Source organism: Neomonachus schauinslandi, chromosome 7 (assembly GCF_002201575.2).
Source record: "Neomonachus schauinslandi chromosome 7, ASM220157v2, whole genome shotgun sequence".
Taxonomy (NCBI): Eukaryota; Metazoa; Chordata; class Mammalia; order Carnivora; family Phocidae; genus Neomonachus; species Neomonachus schauinslandi.
In genome coordinates, this window is record NC_058409.1 from 20430325 (window position 1) to 20449564 (window position 19240).

Consider the following 19240-nt stretch of genomic DNA (forward strand, 5'->3'; position numbering starts at 1 on the left):
GGGCTCGATCCCAGGACCCTGGGATCATGACCTGAGCTGAAGGCAGATGCTTAACCGACTGAGCCACCCAGGCATCCCAAATTATTTCCCTTTAAATAAGCAAATGAGTATCAGGACTTGTTTTTGAAAAGTAAATCCTGGATGATGTTACCATCTTGGTACATATTCAATCCAATCTCAGCTTTTCTGCATCTAAAAGAGTGTTCAAACATTTGGACTGAACAGATTTTTTTTTTTTAGTATAAATAAAGGAATTTCTCTGATGTAAATAGGCAAATAAATCTTTAATATGGTTTTATGAACCATCCTAGTGAAACCTTAATAATACAAACAGAGAAGTACATTATAATTTGTATGCTATCTTTTCTATTGCCAGAAAGATGGTGGTTAGTAAGGGTCTGGATTGAAGACATCAGCAAATAAAATTTATTTTCTTGACTAACAATTTCCTAGGATATAATGCAATGACATCATTTGGAGAAAAATCTGATATAGCTGAAACATGCTGTTTTTATATCAGATCAAGTGATGAGTGCTCTTATTTCTCTGTTTGCCTTAAATTTTACTACTCCATACTTTTACACCTGCTCATAATTAACTGAAATGGTTTATAATGTATGCATTTTAGCATTAAAATACAACATAATGTCTGAGATTCATATTTTCCATAGGAAAATATTTTGTAAAACATTTTTCTGTACCATAAAATAAAAATTAAACTTCATTGCATTTTTGAAATATGGCATTTAATATTTCTAATAGGGCAAAGCTTACCTCACAAGCAAATATTTTCTTTTGGAATTAAATCATCTCCTGATGTAAGTTTTACTAAAGTCACATTTTCCGTAGAGCTTAATTAATCTTAATTTTGGAAAGACTATTTAAGATGGCTATTTACATTACACATAGATGTGCATACAACTCACATGCACAGAAATACATCATTTTAATAGATGTGTACCTTTAGGAAGAAGTATATGGATTACTCAGATTGGAGGATTTTTTAGCAGACAAGAATATGTATGTAGAGCTCTTCTGTGATGACATCATAAAACAGATGTTTTATTTACCAGGTAAAATACGCTCAGGTGTCACTTACCAAGGCATTCGGTACCTGAGGAACTTGACTGAAATCCTTCATTACACTCACATCTATAGCTCCCGATAGTGTTCACACAGCGCCCATTTTCACAAATTCCTGGCTTGGTCCTGCATTCATTTTCATCTTCGGGAAAACAAACAGGGTGAACAATGAGCAGACTGTAAAATTACTATTTTCAAATTGTCCTCGAGTGGGTTATATCTTATTTAAAACTTCCTCGCCAAGATACTATGATGGGGTAAAAACCAGTCATATGTGAATATGGATTTATTTTTAACTTCATCCTTCCAGGTGGGTTCTTTCTTTTTCTTTTTTTTTTAAAAGATTTTATTTATTTATTCATGAGAGACAGAGAGAGAGAGAGAGGCAGAGGGAGAAGCAGGCTCCCAAGGAGCAGGGAGCCCGATGTGGGACTCGATCCCAGGACCCTGGGATCATGACCTGAGCCGAAGGCAGACGCTTAACCATCTGAGCCACCCAGGCGCCCCCAGGTGTTCTTTCTTAACAAAGTTTTTTCTTTTTCCCTCCCCACCCCTCGTGGGGAAGGGGTGGTGGTTGATGACAACTGGCCTCCACAAGACATAAACTCGTCCTGCGACACCAGACAAGGTGGGAAAGAACTGTGGGGAAGAGGGTGCTGGTTACATGACAGGAGAGAGAGGCTGGGAGCAGAGCAAGGGGAGGTGTTAGGGAGGAGAAGAGAGTAGGGTTAAAGCCACACAGGCAGGGATGAAGGGCAAGCTTCCAGACTAGCTTTGAGTAAAATCACAGTAGTATGGTGTATGAGGGCCACAAATGGTAGAAGGAATTTAGGTAGTACTGCTCTTTTGGTTGGTGATAAATTAGAGCAAAACTGCTTTATTAAAATCTCCTTTGTCCTTACTATATTTGTATTCTGTAAATTTTGCTTGGGGCATTTTTTTTGAAGCTCTGTTATTATGAGCATAAAGGAGCTCATGATAATGAGATATTTTTGATTGAGCTTTCATCTTTATACTTTTTAAAAAATCTTTAATTTGTTGGTATTTATTTTGCTTTTGCTTTTTTTTTTTTAAAGATTTTATTTATTTATTTGAGACAGAGAGAATGAGATACAGAGAGCATGAGAGGGAGGAGGGTCAGAGGGAGAAGCAGACTCCCTGCCGAGCAGGGAGCCCGATGCGGGACTCGATCCAGGGACTCCAGGATCATGACCTGAGCCGAAGGCAGTCGCTTAACCAACTGAGCCACCCAGGCGCCCTGCTTTTGCTTTCTTTTTATCAGCATTTGCCCTCAATGTTTTTTTGTTCCATCCCTTTATTGTAGATCTATCTCACATCTTGACTTGGCACCTTTCTTTTACAAAAAGCACCAAACTGGATTTAAAAGGAGTTTTAAAACGCAGGCCCGCCTTTTAACTGGTAGTTTATTCCCAGCTATCGTGACTGCTGATGTGTTTGGAGTCTTACCTGTCATTTTATTTTGTTTTGTATCTACCATGTTCTTGCCCTCCTCTCTCAATATTCCTTATTCTAGATTTCTATGCCCTCCTCTTGTCCCCACCTCATGTCTGGAAGTTATAATCTTCTTTCTGTCCTTTCAGTGGTAACCATGAAACGACTTCAGCACATACTCAGCAATGAATACTTTCCATCGGTGTCAACAAGGACCAGTTTCAAAAGTCTCTGGCACGAGTTCTTCTGCCCTCTCCTGGTGCCACCTGCCACGCCGATGTGATCTAGAGATTTTGGTTTGCTAGATCTTTTCTTTATGTGCCATCAGTATCTCTGTAAACCAAATCATGAGGTTTCCTGGTTCCTTGGCTTACCACTGCTTCATGGATAGTACCCTGTCCTTTTAGATTAATAAAACAAAACATGGGGGTATCTAGTTTGGTAATCATTTTAGAGGGTATGTGGGTGGTAAACATTCTAGAATACATTTCTGACAATGTCTTTTTTATTTTCTTACTGGATTGAGTGTAGAATTTTAGTTCAAAATTATTTTCCCTTAACATCTTTGGAAAATATTGCTCCATTGTTTTTCTTTTACCCAATGTTAACTGTTCATTTGCAGGAAATCTGGTTTTTCTCTCTGGAAGCTTTAAGGGGTTTCACTTTGCTCTTGGTGTCCTAAAATTCACCATCATGTGTCTTGGGTGAAATTTTCCTTCCCTTTTAGGAAAAAAAAACTTATTATGGAAATTTTAAAGTATATACAAAAATAGTGAGCTAAGTTATGGATTTCAAAAACTGTATAGTGTCTGTTATTTCTAGAATCTGAGGGTTCAAGGTCTGCCTTGTTGATCTAATCCTATCCCTGATGTCATTCACTTCTATTCTGATTTGTATTTTTGTTGTCTGAATTACTTTTTTTAAGAAGGGCTCTTGTTGGACATACTGAATGAGTTCCTCCATGTCTGATGACATATAATAGAGCTTTTATACTTGAAAGATGGCTAGACAGGTCCCAAAATTTTAGATTACTTTTGCTCTGCTACCATTGGCGTGAGAATTAGTGTGAGACCTTGAAGAAAGTAGCTTGATTTTCTCCTGCCTTGTAGGTAATTTTCCTTTTCCGCCCAGGTGCCGCAAGCCATCAGAAGTCTTTTCTGATAACTTTTTCTTCTTTTTTCTCTTGTTGAAATTTGTAACTTCACTAGGGAATATCTTGGTGTGATGTTGCGCACCACCTATGAAATTTTGATTTCTAGCATTCCAGGTTTTATCCTTGGAAAAATGTCTCGATCACATCAGGACTGCCAATTAGTGACCATGGCATTGTCCACCGCTCTCTCTTCGTGCACTTAGCTCTGTCTACGCAGCATGACAGGCCAGAGACAAACCCACAAACAGGACAGGTCTCACTTTAACTCATGATTCAAATCTCAAATGGGAACTAATGCTCCTTTGACAATCTTACTGTATTTCTTCGTATGTCCACCATGCTCCCACTTTCTACAGTGACTACTGCACACGGAGACGAGAACTCCATCTCTCCACTGCCCACCACCTATGTGGCCCTCACTTTCCACCTCTTGTCTTTTTCCACAGTTAAAGATTCTCTGGTTTTTCTCAAAGGCCACTCTTTACACTTGTACTCTGGATTGCCTTCCAAGCGTTCACAGTTATCCTTTTTCAGTGAGTTATTCTCTCGACACACATTTTCTCATAACTTCCATCTTAAAAAAAAACCATCTCTTTTAATAACGTCTCATACCTCTAACTAGTACCTCATTTGTGTTCCCCTTCAGGACAAATTTCTTTCTTTCTTTTTTTTCCCTCCTCAGCGCTCTGATTCCTATTTTGTTCTATTTTATTTCCAGATTTATTGAGTAAAGTAAAATTTATAAAGTGAAAGGATTCCTCCGTCGAGTGAATCAGTCACCCATTACCTCACATATTTGCCCTTTTTCTGTGTGAGAATATTTAAATTCTGTTCTCTTAGCAAATTTCAATTGCACAGTACAGTGTTATCAGCTGTAGTCGCCGCCACATCACACATTAGATCCTTAGACCTTATTCATCTTATACCTGTAAGTTTGTATGCTTTTACCAACCTCTCCCTATTTCCCCCACCCTCAAGCCCCTGACAAACATTCTTCTCCACGATTTCTGTGAGCTCAATTTATTTATTTTTATTTTTTTAGATTCCACATATAAGTGATACCGTGTCTTTCTCGGTCTGGCTTATTTCACTTTGCATATTGCCCTTTGGGTTCATCCATGTGTTCTCGCAAATGACAGGATTCCCTGAATCCTGTGTGTGTGTGCACGCGCACGCTTGTGTGTGTGTGTGTGTGCACGTTTCCTTGTCCACTCATGCACTGATACACACCTAGGATGTTTCCACACCTTGGCTATTGCCAATAATGCTACAATGAACACCGGAGTTCAGGTATTTTTTTGAGATAATGCTTTTGTCTCCTTTGGATATATACCCCGAAGTGGGACTGCTGGATTATATGGTAGTTCTGTATTTAATTTCTTGAGGAAATTCCAAAATCCATACCTCGTGGCCTTAGCAGTTTACGTTCCCACCAACAGTACATATGGTCACAGTGCATGGGGTTCCTTTTCTCCACATCCTCGTCAACACTTGTTATCTCTTGTCTTTTTTATGGTTAGCCATCCTAACAGGTGTGACGTGATATCGCTTTGCGGTTTTGGTTTTCATCTACCTGATGATTGGTGATGAAGAGGCCACCAAATCTTATTGCTCCTTCTCTTTCTATGTCTTGCTCTTTATCTCAGCAACATCGGACACAAGTGGCCACTCCCTGCTTGAATAATCCATCCTTTTAACTGTCACGGTCTGACACCAAGCTGGAGAACTTCCTCTCCTGCTGGCCACTCATTTTTAGTTTTCTAAATATCTTCAGTCACACTAGATTTTGGAGCACTTAGAGCTCAGTCACTGCCCCTCCACTCTCTCTGCTCTCGTGGTGTCCTCATCCAATCCCATGACTTTTCAACAACAACCTGTTTGCCAGCACTTTACAGCCACGGCTCACGAACAGATCTGTGTATCTAATGTTACCACTTGGAAGGCTCCTATATTTCTGGCAGTTACTTTGGCAGTTTCTTCCCGTCTTTTCCTTATCAGTTCATAGTTGCATCACCCCATCATTTATTCAAGTAAACTCCAGGGACTCATCTTCTCTACCTCTCTTCCTTCCTCCACTGTAGCCTATCAATCCATCTGCAAATTCTGTTGATTATCTCCAAAGTACACTCTGAATCTGAGTCCCTTTAACGACATTTTTACCCTGCTATGGCCTTTATTTGAGCTTTCTTCAGCTCTCATTTGGATGATTAAAATTGCCGCCTAAATGGACCCTGTTTCTACTCCTAACCCCTCACGACGCATTATCCACTAGGCAACCGGACATCTTTGAAAATGTAAATCAGACAGTAACAACAACTAACAACAAGTGAAATTCTACTGTATGTCAAGCACTGTTCTAAGGGTTTTATATGATTTAACTAATTTAATTTCCCCGATAATCCTATGAAGTGCTCTCATTATTCCTATTTGTGTTTAGAGGACGAAATTGAGGCACATAGTGAAGCCGGCTTGCCCCAAATCACAGAGCTAGGAGATACGAGTCGAGGTTTCTCAGATTCATCATCCATCTCCAGGGCCCCACTTGGAACCACTCTGCCACAGTGCATGCACCACAAAACTCTCTCTTGACCGTGGCCTGCATTTGGACCTCACCTCATGCCACTCTCCTGGCATAAGGTCCAGCTAAGCAGGCCCTCATTCCAGCCTCAGGCATCTTTGCTCTTATTGCTCTTTCCTTTCCATTTCTTTCTTTCTTTTTTTTTTTTAAGATTTTATTTATTTATTTGAAGACAGAGAGAGTGAGAGAGGGAACACAAGCAGGGGGAGTGGGAGAGGGAGAAGCAGGCTTCCTGCTGAGCAGGGAGCCCAACGCGGGGCTCGATCCCAGGACCCCGGGACCATGACCTGAGCCGAAGGCAGATGCTTAACGACTGAGCCACCCAGGCGCCCCTCCTTTTCATTTCTATGCATCAGCTCAAATGTCTCCTTGTCAGTGAAGTCTTCCTTGGAAATGTCTTCTAACTTAGCTCCCATTTAATCATTAAATCTTACTCAAAAAGATTTACTGCTATATGAAATTATCATGTCCATTACTTGTTTGATGCCTGTTGTTCCCTGAGCAGAACATACACAACTTGAGAGCAAAGTGGGGGCGGGGGGGGGTGGGGAGGACCACCTGTCCTTCTAGTTTATTAGGGTCTTCCAAGAGCCACACACACAGCGGGTGTTCAGTAAAGTGTAACTCAGTAAGTGACTGTTCTGTAATAGTTTTTCATGGGGGCGGTGTGTTCTTATATACAGATATAAATATCTTCTATAAGATACTCATATACTCAAATATATTTCAATTTTTTTTTTTTACTTTTCTCTTTTTGGGGGGACTTTATTTATGCAATGTTGGATTTTTTGTCTTCCACCTATATCATTTTCTTATTAATCACTTCCATACCCACATTTTCACCTGTTTTCATCCTTTGCTTCTTTTTATTAATTCTACTGTGCCTAATTTCTGTGATGCTTTTCTTTTCTGAGCTCTGCTAGATCATTCTCTCTTGAGATTGCTTTATCTTCATTTTCAAGCTCTTTTATTATAGTTTTTATTTAATGGTGTCTCTTACAGATTATGAAACAATTTTCCTAAACTTGTCTTCTTCCATTCCTGAGGTGTTTTAGTCTAATTCTTGTTTATATTCCTTTTTTCTCCCCCGCACCCAACCCCAATATATATAACTTAGTTGCACTCTTGTGTAATTATCCATCTTTGACTGATTTTCATCATTTCAACTATTTGCTGAAAAGTAATGTAACAGAAGATCACCCATTGCTGAGCTGGGTGTAATCTATAGCTTCAATTCATGTTTGTTGTATGAGCATCCTCTCACCAAATTGGTTATACTCTCTGCCCATGGGGTATGCATACCAAGTTTTTTGTAATTTAGGAGGTCACTGAGTAAAGTTCTGAGTAAAGTTCTTTGGGTCTTAATATGTCAACTGTGTTTTCCCTTTTCACACTGAATGTGGAACTGGACTTCTACAGAAACATTTTATGTTTCTCTCATTCACCTGTGTTCCCAATCTTCTACTCAAAGACTGCTGGATGAACTCTTAAATTGGGGCAGTTACTTTGAAAGATATCTGTATTTTATTAAAGTCTAAAGAAGAATATGTCACTGCACCTCTTATGTGTTTTTGACTGAAATTTTATAATATTTGAAAGATATTCTTCAGAGTCTGTATTTGGGGACCATTCCTCATTTAAGTAAATAACACTCTTCCCTCCTCCATTGTATTTCTAAATCTTCAGGGGATAGGAATGAGGGAACACATTTTTATTCCATCATCTTAAAAGCAAAGCCTTCCTTCCTCTCATTAATATTTCAAAATTCATTTTGAAATAAATTTTATTCATTTCAAAATGAATAGCCAATAGTATTGTCAAGATTTTCATTAAAATTTAATGATCTTGGTGAACTTTTTTCTATTTATTAGGTTTTTCTATTCATTTGTTTACTTAAAAAATAATTACTGGGCATAGTATATTGCATAGTCAAATTTCATCTGCTATATCTGATAAGGGGTCACTACTCAAAATATATAAATAACTTACACAACTCAACACCAAAAAAACCCCCACAATCTGACTAAAAAATGGGCAGAGGAACTGAGTTAGCACTTTTCCAAAGATGACATACAGATGGGCAACAGACACATCAAAAGATGCTCAACATCACTAATCATCAGGGAAATGCAAATTCCAACCACAATGAGGTATCATTTTACTCCAGTCAGAATGACTAAAGTCAAAAAATCAAGAAATAACAACTGTTGGCAAGGATGTGGGGAGAAAAAGGAATCATCAAACATGGTTGGTGGGAATGCAAACTGGTACAGCTACTGTGGAAAACAGTATGGAGGTTCCTCAAAAAATTAAAAATAGAACTATTTTATGAGCCAGTAATTCCATTACTGGGCATTTGCCCAAAGAAAATGCAAACACTAATTTGAAAAGATATATGCACTCCTTGTTTGCTGAAGCAGTATTTATGATAGCCAAGATATGGAAGCAACCTGAGTGTCCATTGATAGACGAATGGATAATGAAGGAAAATGTGGGACATACACACAATGGAATGTTATGCAGACATAAAAAGTATGAGGGCATGCCATCTGAGAAAATATGTAAGGATCTAGAAGTAATTATGCTAAGTGAAATAAGTCAGACTGAGAGAGACAAATACCATATGACTTCATTCCTATGTGGGATCTAAAAACACAAATGAATAAACACACACCAAAAGCACAACCAGACCTATAATACAGAGAACAAACTGATGGTTCCCAGAGGAGGGGGGGTGGAGGGGTTGGGCAAATGGGCGAAGAGGAGTGGGAAGTATAGGTTTCCAGCTATGGAATGAAAAAGCCACAGAAATAAAAGACACGGCACAGGGCGCCTGGGTGACTCAGATGGTTAAGCATCTGCCTTCGGCTCAGGTCATGATCTCAGGGTCCTGGGATCGAGTCCTGCATCGGGCTCCCTGCTCCTTGGGAGCCTGCTTCTCCCTCTGCCTTTCTCTCTCACTCTGTCTCTCATGAATAAAAAAAAAAAAATCTTTAAAAAAAAAAAGACACAACACAAGGAATAGGGTCGATGATATTGTTAGAGTAATGCATAGTGACAGATGGTAGCTACACTGGGGGTGAGCACAGCATAATATTTAAACTTGTAGAATCACTGCAGTTGTATACTTGAAACTAATGTAACACTGTGTATCAAGTATACTTCAATTAAAAAATATTTCACCTGTGACTGCATTTATAGTTTTCTTTATAGAGGTTTTAGATTTCCTACGTAAGTCTAATTCTTTAGCTTGTAATATTTTTAGTTTCTATTGCATTTGATATTTGGGGGATAATTTTGTTGGATTCCAGTTTCACTGTACTCAGCATTTTTACTGTTTCTTTTTGTGGCTTTATCTTTCATTCTCATTCTGACATTTGTAAACACTTTTTATTTATAATAATATTTTGGCTGTTTATAATGGAATTTCTAACTATAAAAACATGTCTTGTATTAAACGGAACTTTGCTACAAAGAGTCTTCTGATGATCAAAGAAAGTTCTGCAGAAGGTTCAGCTACCAGCATGGTATCATGAAAAGTCTGAGGATCAGAAATGTTTTAGAACCCGGATCTTCTGTAGCATCTTTTAACAATGAAGAAATTACAAATGTATAATGCTGCCCTAGGTCTTTTCTTTGAAAAAGCAAGTACATGGGATCACAGAATATTAGAGCTAAAACACTCCTCCTCCTCCCACCCAAATCATGTAGTTTCTCACTCTAAAGAGGGAGACAGAGATAAAGAGAATTTAGCCTCTTTTGAGTCACCCAGCTCATTTATGGCACATCCGGGACCAGAAAACTGGGTTCCTGAAGTGATCACAGTGCCCACCCCCTTGCTCCCAGGAAACGCACAGGTAAATGTAGTGAGCATACAATGTAAAATTCTGCTAGTTACAAAAATAAAAATTTTTCCAGGCGTAAAAAATAAAACACATTTCTAAGTATTTTAGTCAGATGAAATTCAAACACACATACACACTCAAAGAATTTAAAAAAAGAGGAGGAAATGAAAATGGATCCATGCACCATAAGAAGGCAGGATGGTTAACAGTGTCTTCCATACAATCTACTTGTACCGTTCCAAGCATGTTAGCATATGCGCTGTGCAAGACTCTGAGAAACACATGTGAGTCTGTCAACGTGACTCAGGAGTCTGGGTAGATCTTCTAGGTTTTCAGATCCTGGGAGAACAGTGCTTTTGAAGGAACCACTGCATAACTGTAGACGTCATCTACTTTTAAGTTTGGTAAGTAGTGCATATTGAATGAAATACCTAATAGATTAAGAGAAACTATGAAATCGAACTACAGTCTCATCGGTTGTTTGCAGACATTTAAAAATTAACTTTATATTATGCATGTAATTCACGAATTCCACTCTTCTGTAAAAAATTAAAATTGACAGGTAAGGTTGAATTACGTTTCAGACTAGTACCCTCTAATCTTAGTATCTTCCCTGAGGGTAATTCCTTCTGTGAAGTGGGGTTTGATCTTTTAAAAAATTTTTCTGTGTATTTACTTGCTTACATACATACATACATACCTACAGAAAACATACAGTATTATTTATAGTTTTCTTTAAAATATGACATTATATATTGTTCTGTAACTAGACATTAAGAGTCCTGCTTCAGTAGAACCCTTACCTGCTCTACGGAATCTCACAGCGACAATACGCCACGTTTATTTCACTGTCTTGGGCATTTGGGTTTTTTTTTTTTTTTTTTTTGGTTGTTACTATGAACAAAATTGTAGCGAGTATCCTTGTATCTCTCTTCCTGTGTTAGATTCACTTTTTCAAACAGCTTTCTTGAGGTGTAATTTACTTGCTATAAAGTCTGCATGTCTTAAGTGCACAAGTCAGTGATTTTTAGTAAGTTACAGAGTTGTGTGGTCATCACCACAGTCCACTTTTAGAATTTCCCATCTCCCAAAGAGGTCGCTAATGTCCTTTTGCAGCCACTCTCCATTTTGGCTTCTAGCACCAGGCAATCACTGATAGATTCATTTTTAAGAAATCTTATTTTGTGATTTTTTCCCCCAAAATAAGACATTATTCACTATCTTCAAATGTCCCTCCAAATACCCCCACCATTTTCAAGGGATTAGAGGCTAGGACCGTAACTAAGATCCTTCTTTTTTTTTTTTTTTTTTTTTAAAGATTCTATTTATTTATTTGAGAGAGAGAGAGAGCGAAAGAAGGAACACAAGCAGGGGGAGTGGGAGAGGGAGAAGCAGGCTTCCCGCTGAGCAGGGAGCTCGATGCGGGGCTCAATCCCAGGACCCCAGGACCCTGGGATCATGACCTGAGCTGAAGGCAGATGCTTAATGACTGAGCCACCCAGGCGTCCCCGTAACTAAGATTCTGAATTCAAGGAGGGGCAACGCAACCATCTCTTCTCCAGGAGGAGGAAGACTCTGATTGCACCATCCCAGGTGACAACACTTTGGGGAAGAAGTGCTGAGAAAAACGGGCCAGGCGGCCGCGGCCACTGTATGTGCTGGGGGACTGCGACGTGCACCATAAAACGTGAACATTTTCCACTCCTGAAGCCACCTTAGAGACCCAGCTGCACCTCCTCCATTTACACATGAATTAACTAAGGTCCAAGTAGGTTACAAACAATATGGCCCAGTCGCAGAGCTATCCAGCCTGTGCAGGGGTCTGGAGATGAGCTGCCTCTTCCTCTCCTCGTTGATGGAGTGATACCAAAACGAGAACACCCTCTCATACTTTCACTTTGCTAAACAAGCAGAATTGTTTCAAGGAGCTGTCCTCTACTTCTCAATTAAGTGTTTTCGATTTACAGGACACAGAAGGATGAAAAGCAAGGACAGGCCTCATTGGCTTTGCATGATCTAAACCGCGTTCTACCAGCACGGCCCCTGAGATGGAAGAAATCCAGCGACCGCACAGCCTTGAAAGAGCTAGAAAAAAAGCTGGCTGGGAGAGAGGATGGTTTGGGACTAGTGCTATAAATCTGCCTTGAGGTAGGCATCTAAACTAAGCAGACCCCGCCCCGCGAAGCCTTACCCACGCAGCCCTCTCCGTCTGGCCGTCGGGTCATGCCGGGCGGGCAGAGGCACATGAAGGTGCCGATCAGGTTCTTGCACATCATGCCTCTAGATTCACAGTCATGGAGCCCTTCAGCACATTCATCCAGATCTAGAAAACAGTTTTAACAGGAAAATAAAATTCTCAGGAGCAGGCTACTGTTTCGGATTTTGAAGTCTTAGTTTTGGTTTTCTGGCTCTTAAAACGCTACCATGTGACAGAGAAAGGAGCCAGTCTCTTCCAACTCTTGGCTACATTCTAGATTTATAAAAGCTTCGGCACTGGTCCTAATGCCGAGAAGTTCCAGAAAGAACTGAATGGGAAATCATCAGAGAGGGAGACAAATGATGAGAGACTCTGAACTGTTAAGAAACAAACTGACGGTTGCTGGAAGGGAGGTGGGTGGGCGTGATGGGGTAACTGGGGGTTGGGCACTAAGGAGGGCACGTGATGCAATGAGCACTGGGTGTTATACGCAACTGATCAATTACTGAACTCTACATCTGGAACTAATGATGTATCACCGTATGTTGGCTAATTGTACTTAAAAAAATACTATAGTGAAAAAAAAGTTCAGGGAAGGACAGTCTTTGCTTTAATAAGAGCCCAAGAGTGTGACAATGGTGGGCTCTTCAACCTGTCTTATCTTTGATTTGCTCAGGTAGATCATCAAGTGTCTTGTTATCTAGGTGTGGGAATCTACCAGCAACATACTGTCAGGTACGTCTGTGAACGCTAGAAGAAGATAGTGGAGAACTGTAAGATCATTAAAATACATTTCCAGTGTGGCAAATAAAGTGTCTCCTGTCTGTGGCCATACCTTTGCACATCTTCTGGTCTTCCCTGAGGGCGTAGCCAATCGGGCATGTGCATTCATAGGACCCGAAGGTGTTCATGCAGCGGAAAGCACATAGCAGCGGGTTCTGGGCACACTCGTTGATATCTGATCAAGGAAATAGGCAGGCATGTACTGAGCCTACAGTTTTGTCTGTTTACATGACGCTGGTGTATTTACTCAGCTCTCATAGGGAAAGCAGTAGGATAACAGAACTCACACTACTGGTATGGAGAAGTGGGTACCTGACAAACTCATCCTCCAACAAATAACAACTACAAACTCTGGGAAAAAAATACAAAAACAACTACCTGCAGTAGTTTCTAGTGGTGAGTCGAAACTCAGCAAACAATCAGCAAGAAATAAGTTCCTAGTTTTTTTCTTTGTTTTTGTTTTTCTGAGGTTACCCTGTGGATGGCCGTAGTCCTGACAGCAGCAGTACCTGGCAGCTACATCTTCGATAGAAACTTCCCGACCTTCTATCCAGAGCAATCAGGGGAGGGAGCTAGGGTCAACCAAGGCTGCTCAAGAGTGAGGGGGAACCCTGACAGGAGAGGGCCAGAGATGGAGACACTATTTTTTTTTTTTGCATAAAAGCCCAAGTTGCTGACTTAACCATGCGTGTGTGGGGCAAAATCAAAGACGCTAGCCACACTGGGGCTTACAGAACAAACTGAAATCTGAACCACTGTCTTCCACAGGCCAGCCACTCTGCTTTTACGTTCATCCAGGTTAACTGCCTGCTAAGACAAAAGCATCAACATTCTTCGAAGTAATACAACTGATTCCAGAAGATATCACACTCACAACATTCATGGTATAGCCCCAAATTAACCAACATGCTGAGGAGCCAAGAAAATGGGATGCCAACATCAAGAGAAAAACACCACCACAGATGCCAACTCTGAGGTGACCAAGATGCTGGAACTATCAGGCAAGGACTTTGAAGCAGTGACTGTAACTGCTCACCGGGGAAAAGGAAAGGATATTTGTGATGAATATAATCATCAGCAGAGTATCAAAGCTACAGACGTAAAAGCTGAGACATTAAAAAAACCTCTCCTATTATCAAGAACAAATAATATTTAAGAAAAGTATCACTTGCCTTCACAATTCATCATGGGCCCTGGCTCAAAGCCTTCATTGCAATTGCATTCAAAACTCCCAATAACATTGGTGCATGTACCATTCCCACATGGATTGCCGATCGAACATTCGTCAGTATCTGAGAAAAGAAGAGTAAGAAAAGTGCCCACCAGTCTGCAGAGTTTTAGTTTAATATGAGCATGCCCATGAATATCCGCCTGGCCCTCACACATTCCCAGGATCTTTACAGGGCACACCTGACTCTGTACCCTCCTTGGCCTTGAATGGCTGGCCAGCCCTGATTCAGTGCAGACGAGCCCCAAGGATCAAGTGTGCCAAGCTCTGAGTCCCCAGACAGCCATGTTTTCCCTAAAAGTCACAAGCCCATAGAGGGGTGTGGTCTTCTGCTACAAGAGCAGCTGCAGAAAGTCAATGGACCTAAAATGGACCTCTTTCCCATTACTGGTTTTGGCAACTATAAAGCTCTAGGCTAGGCACACCAGAGTTTGTACATTTGGTTGAAGGCAGAGGTTGGGCAACTCTCTCCATATTCACATAAACCAGGTCTACTGGAAAATACAAGATGGGAGAAGAAAAAGCCGTTACTAGCTCCTGATACTGGCTCTGTGAGTCCTACCACCACCCGGGGTGCCTGGAATAGGAGAACTAGAACAGAACTTTCCAGATGTGTCACGTGGAGCCAGCACTCACCCACACAGCGCACTCCAGTGTAATCCAGGTTGTAACCCATTGGGCATTCACAGCGAAAAGACCCGTCTGTATTGATACACTGACCATTTGAGCAAATGCCTGGACTCTCAAGGCATTCATTGACATCTAAAATAAAGAATTATCCATAAACTTCCTCAATGTAAAAAAGATACGTTGAAACTGTATCTATTCAACAGAGACTTAAAATTTACAAGACATGTACGCATTTCTTTTGCCAGATAAATACGTACTGTATTTCGTATACAGTGTAGTCTCATGATAAATATAATGCACGTGATATATAATGCTGTGTGTATATGTATATACATTAAAATATACTGTATGTTATACAGTAAAATATGATTTATAGAATAACTGTACAATGATTTATTTATATGAAGATTATAGGAATAAAATACGTCAAACCACACCTTCACGAGTGTCATGAAGACTAGGAACCGTTCCGTGGCCGTAAGGACATAAGTCCTGGAAGGCAACTGTAGAGAAGAATACAAATTCCCCATTACTGAAGAGTCTCAGCTATCGGAGACCTTCGGAACTGATTAATGGTATACATGAAATCTGACTTATCTATCTTTATGGTTTCCCTCAAAAGCAACACTGAGCCTATTTAGAGCAGGTCACCCAAGCTTGCCCAGCGCCTTCCGGGGTGCCGCCGACTGAGGGCTTCTGGTTCTGTTTGCTCCTTTAAGGCTGAGCGGCCAGAGCCCCCTCTGCCCCGGACACACGGGAGCTACCTCGGACCTAGAGACCAAGCTGGTTCCGAGCCCGCTGGGAAGCAGCCTACACCTCGGCTGCACCAACACAAGACCTGGGAGCCTCCTAGTCTCCTCCTGCAAATGGCCCTTGTGCTGACTCAGCCCCTCACCCTTTTATGTAAGATTCTGAGAGCGGCAGCCCGTGGTCCGATCCCCACATGGGACTTGTGCAGCAGTTGGGAATATAATTTTCACCCCCTCCTTGCATCTCCTGGCCCGCACCTCTCAAATTCATTCCTTTGAAAGCAAGCACTGCTAACCTCGGGGGCTGGGGGAGAATGAAGTAGCGGGAACGCTAGCTGGGCTCACACATTCACACATGCTGAACACCCAAGAGGAGAACGAGTCTCTCGGACGAGGGTGCGCAGCGAACTTCACAGTTTAGACGTGAGGGAGGAGTTTCGCCTTCAAAATACTCATCAGTTACACGGTTGAGGTGACTGAGAGTCATTCCCAAACCCGCACAAAGTGGCCAGCCCCTCTTACCTTCGTCATCTTTGGGGCACAGCTCACAGGGGTCCCCCCAGCCCTCTCCTGGCATTTTACTACAGCAACACTTGGCCTTGGTGGTGTTGAAAGCTTTGGGTACAGAACACTTGCCGTTTTCAAAGTTCGTGAAGCAGAAACTCTGGCGGGTATCTAGTCAAGAAACAGGCCTCCTTACTGGTCATGTGAAAACACAGAATACTCTGTGGATAACGGTTTCTGATGCAGCGTTTCTCATGGGCTGAACGCAGGATGCAGATTAGATTAGCAGTTGAAAGACAGGTCTGGAAAACCTCCCTGGCCGATTTCACATGCCAACTTACACTGACCTGTCTATCAAATTTGACGTAATTGTTCAAAATGTTTAAAATGTTTTTATAACGTCGCTAGGAAACCTGAGAAATGATGCTCAGTATTAAAATGATTTCCATAGCTCTTCTTCTACTGTTACATGATAGCCTAATAAAAACATTCCACGTAACTTTCAGTAAAACCATTCACATTAAAAGCAACTCATATACTAGTGTACAAAAAAAAAACTATACCAACAACAAATGCAACAGTGAAGCAATAATAATAAGTGAATAAAAATAGTAATTTTTAGTATGACATTAAAAAAAATGTGGAAACAGAGCCCAAAATTCAAAGTACCTTAAAAGTGTCCGGCACGTACGGTTTTGAGACCTGTGTTTTTAACTTAGACGTATTTGCCATAGACATGTACTTTGTAGTGACCTACCTTCGCGTGAGGGTTTACAGTCTAGCTGTGAAGTTCCTAAGAGCAAATGATGACAGAGAAGCCATTCCAAAGCTTACCAAAGCATCTGCGTCCATTATCAGACAGTACAAAGCCGGGGGGGGCAGATGCACTGGAAGCCCCCAGGAGTATTGGTGCAGGAACCAAAAAGACAGATATTGGGATCTTCGTCACATTCATTTATATCTGGATAAGAGCAGGAGAACATATTGCTCTAAGCAAATTAATACACTGTTCAGTCTTTGAAAATAAATAAATTTGTCCATACTACCACAAACCACTAGCCACTGGTTATTTAATATGAAACGAGAATACATAACGTGTATGTATAACTTATCCTTTAAAAGTAAACTCCTATCACTTCAAAGATTATATCCAGTTTCAATCAACTATACAGCCCAGACACCCAAGCAGAACTCCAGCTCGTGGCCCCTGATCCCTACGGGTGTGTGTGTATGTCCCATCTGCTTATCACATGGGACCAATTCAATTTCCTACAGCTGTCATAGCCTCAGTGGGTCTCCTCCTCTGATGCTCCTCTCTGCCATCCAGGTTAAGATCCCAGAGTCAGCTTTATTCCTCCCCCTGACTCCAGATGCAGGCAGCATGTGACCTGTCTCTTCTACCTCCTCTGGGCTTTCAAACTCAACCTCACCTGCCCCCGTAATATTCCCATAAATCTCCTAACGGACGGGGGCGTCTCCCTCTCGTCCCCTCACGCTGCCTCCAGGCTAAGACACACATCTACTTGAAGATCTGTGCCTCTCCTATTATCAAGAACAAATAATATTTAAGAAAAGTATCACTTGCCTTCGCAATTCATCATGGGCCCTGGCTCAAAAGCCTTCGTTGCAATTGCATTCAAAACTCCCAATAACATTGGTGCATGTACCATTCCCACATGGATTGCCGATCGTCCCCCCTACCAGGGGGACTCAGACATGGTTTGAGAATTTCATCGTTCCCACCTCACCCCTTTGAAAGGTTCCTTCAAAGAAGTAAGTATTCCTTACCAGGGATACTCGGCCTTTTTATTTTTTTCATCGCAAGTGCTTATTTAGTGAGTTATTTTACCGCAGTGAGGAAACATTACACAGTTCTGGCCACATTAGAAAGTCAGCTCCACGAGGACAAGGACACAGCTGTCCGGGTCCCTGCTGCACCGCTCAGCCTAGCGCGGTGTCAGGCACATACTACATTCTCCATTTATATTCGTAGAATTCTAGTGAGTCATACCAGGCCCTTTCTTTAAAAGTCAACACCAAGCCGAACCGAAGCCCTGCCGTGCTCCACACTGCCCGCAGGACCGAGTTCAGTCTTCTGAGCCGCCCACTCACCGCCCCTCCCTTGGCACACCCCGGGTGCCTGTGTTTCCCGGTGGCCTCCGGTGTTCTCTCCCCTTCTTTGATTAGTCACTCCCTGTCCAACACTTAGGGGCCACCTCCAATGTCACCAGTCCTTTGTGATGAGCTGCCTTGACCTGCCGTAGTTCTACCACCATCACCACAGCCCCAGCCTGTGCTCCCACAGCCTGAGCCCCCTGGCGTGGCATCCATCACACTGGATTGCAAAGGCAGCTTTACTCACAAAATAGGTCTTTTCTTTTATGCAGTGGGTTACCTAAAGGCACAGACTGTATCTTTTGTATTCCCAGCACCTAAAAGGTACCAATCATTCACTGTGATGCACACTGAAAGGTGTAATGAATTTGTGTGTGCGTGTGTGTGTGTGTACATGTGTGATATGCGTAGGTTTGTGTAAGTGGGTTTACAGTCGTGTTAGGAATCATTCCAGCCGGGTAAAATTGGTAGAAAAGATTGTAGCCTGAAGAAAATAGTCTTACAGCGAAGTTAAGTAAAGATCATTTTTTTTTTTTCAGAGATGCAAAATAGGAGGGTTGCTAATGATGGATAAGGAAAAAAATACTTCTGCAGTTGAATAAAAGGCTACTGAATCACAGATTTTTTTTTCCACTAAGAGAAAAGGTAGCTGAGCCTTTCTGACCCAGAGAAGTGCATGTATTTCTTTTCCCTTCTAATGGCTGACACCCTGCTACGGTCATTGTTTTATAAAGTGGTGGGGATAAAGAAGAACTGAGATTAAATACGGAATTAAGGAAATGAAAGAAAGGATCTTTTACTTTTTTTTTTTTTAAGATTATTTATTTATTTATTTGAGAGAGAGAATGAGATAGAGAGAGAGAACACATGAGAGGAGGGAGGGTGAGAGGGAGAAGCAGACTCCCCGCCGAGCAGGGAGCCCG

The 19240-nt window shown here is 41.4% G+C and overlaps 1 protein-coding gene across 1 annotated transcript in view; it reads right to left on the bottom strand.

The window, feature by feature from the left end:
- The window catches only part of FBN2 (fibrillin 2), a 248470-nt gene that overhangs the window by 16579 nt on the left and 212651 nt on the right, over nt 1–19240 (bottom strand). The window contains 9 exon segments of the mRNA XM_021701751.1: nt 1100–1225; nt 12303–12434; nt 13144–13266; nt 14264–14383; nt 14956–15081; nt 15387–15452; nt 16221–16373; nt 17037–17079; nt 17081–17163. Of these exon segments, the coding sequence (XP_021557426.1) occupies nt 1100–1225; nt 12303–12434; nt 13144–13266; nt 14264–14383; nt 14956–15081; nt 15387–15452; nt 16221–16373; nt 17037–17079; nt 17081–17163 (972 nt within the window).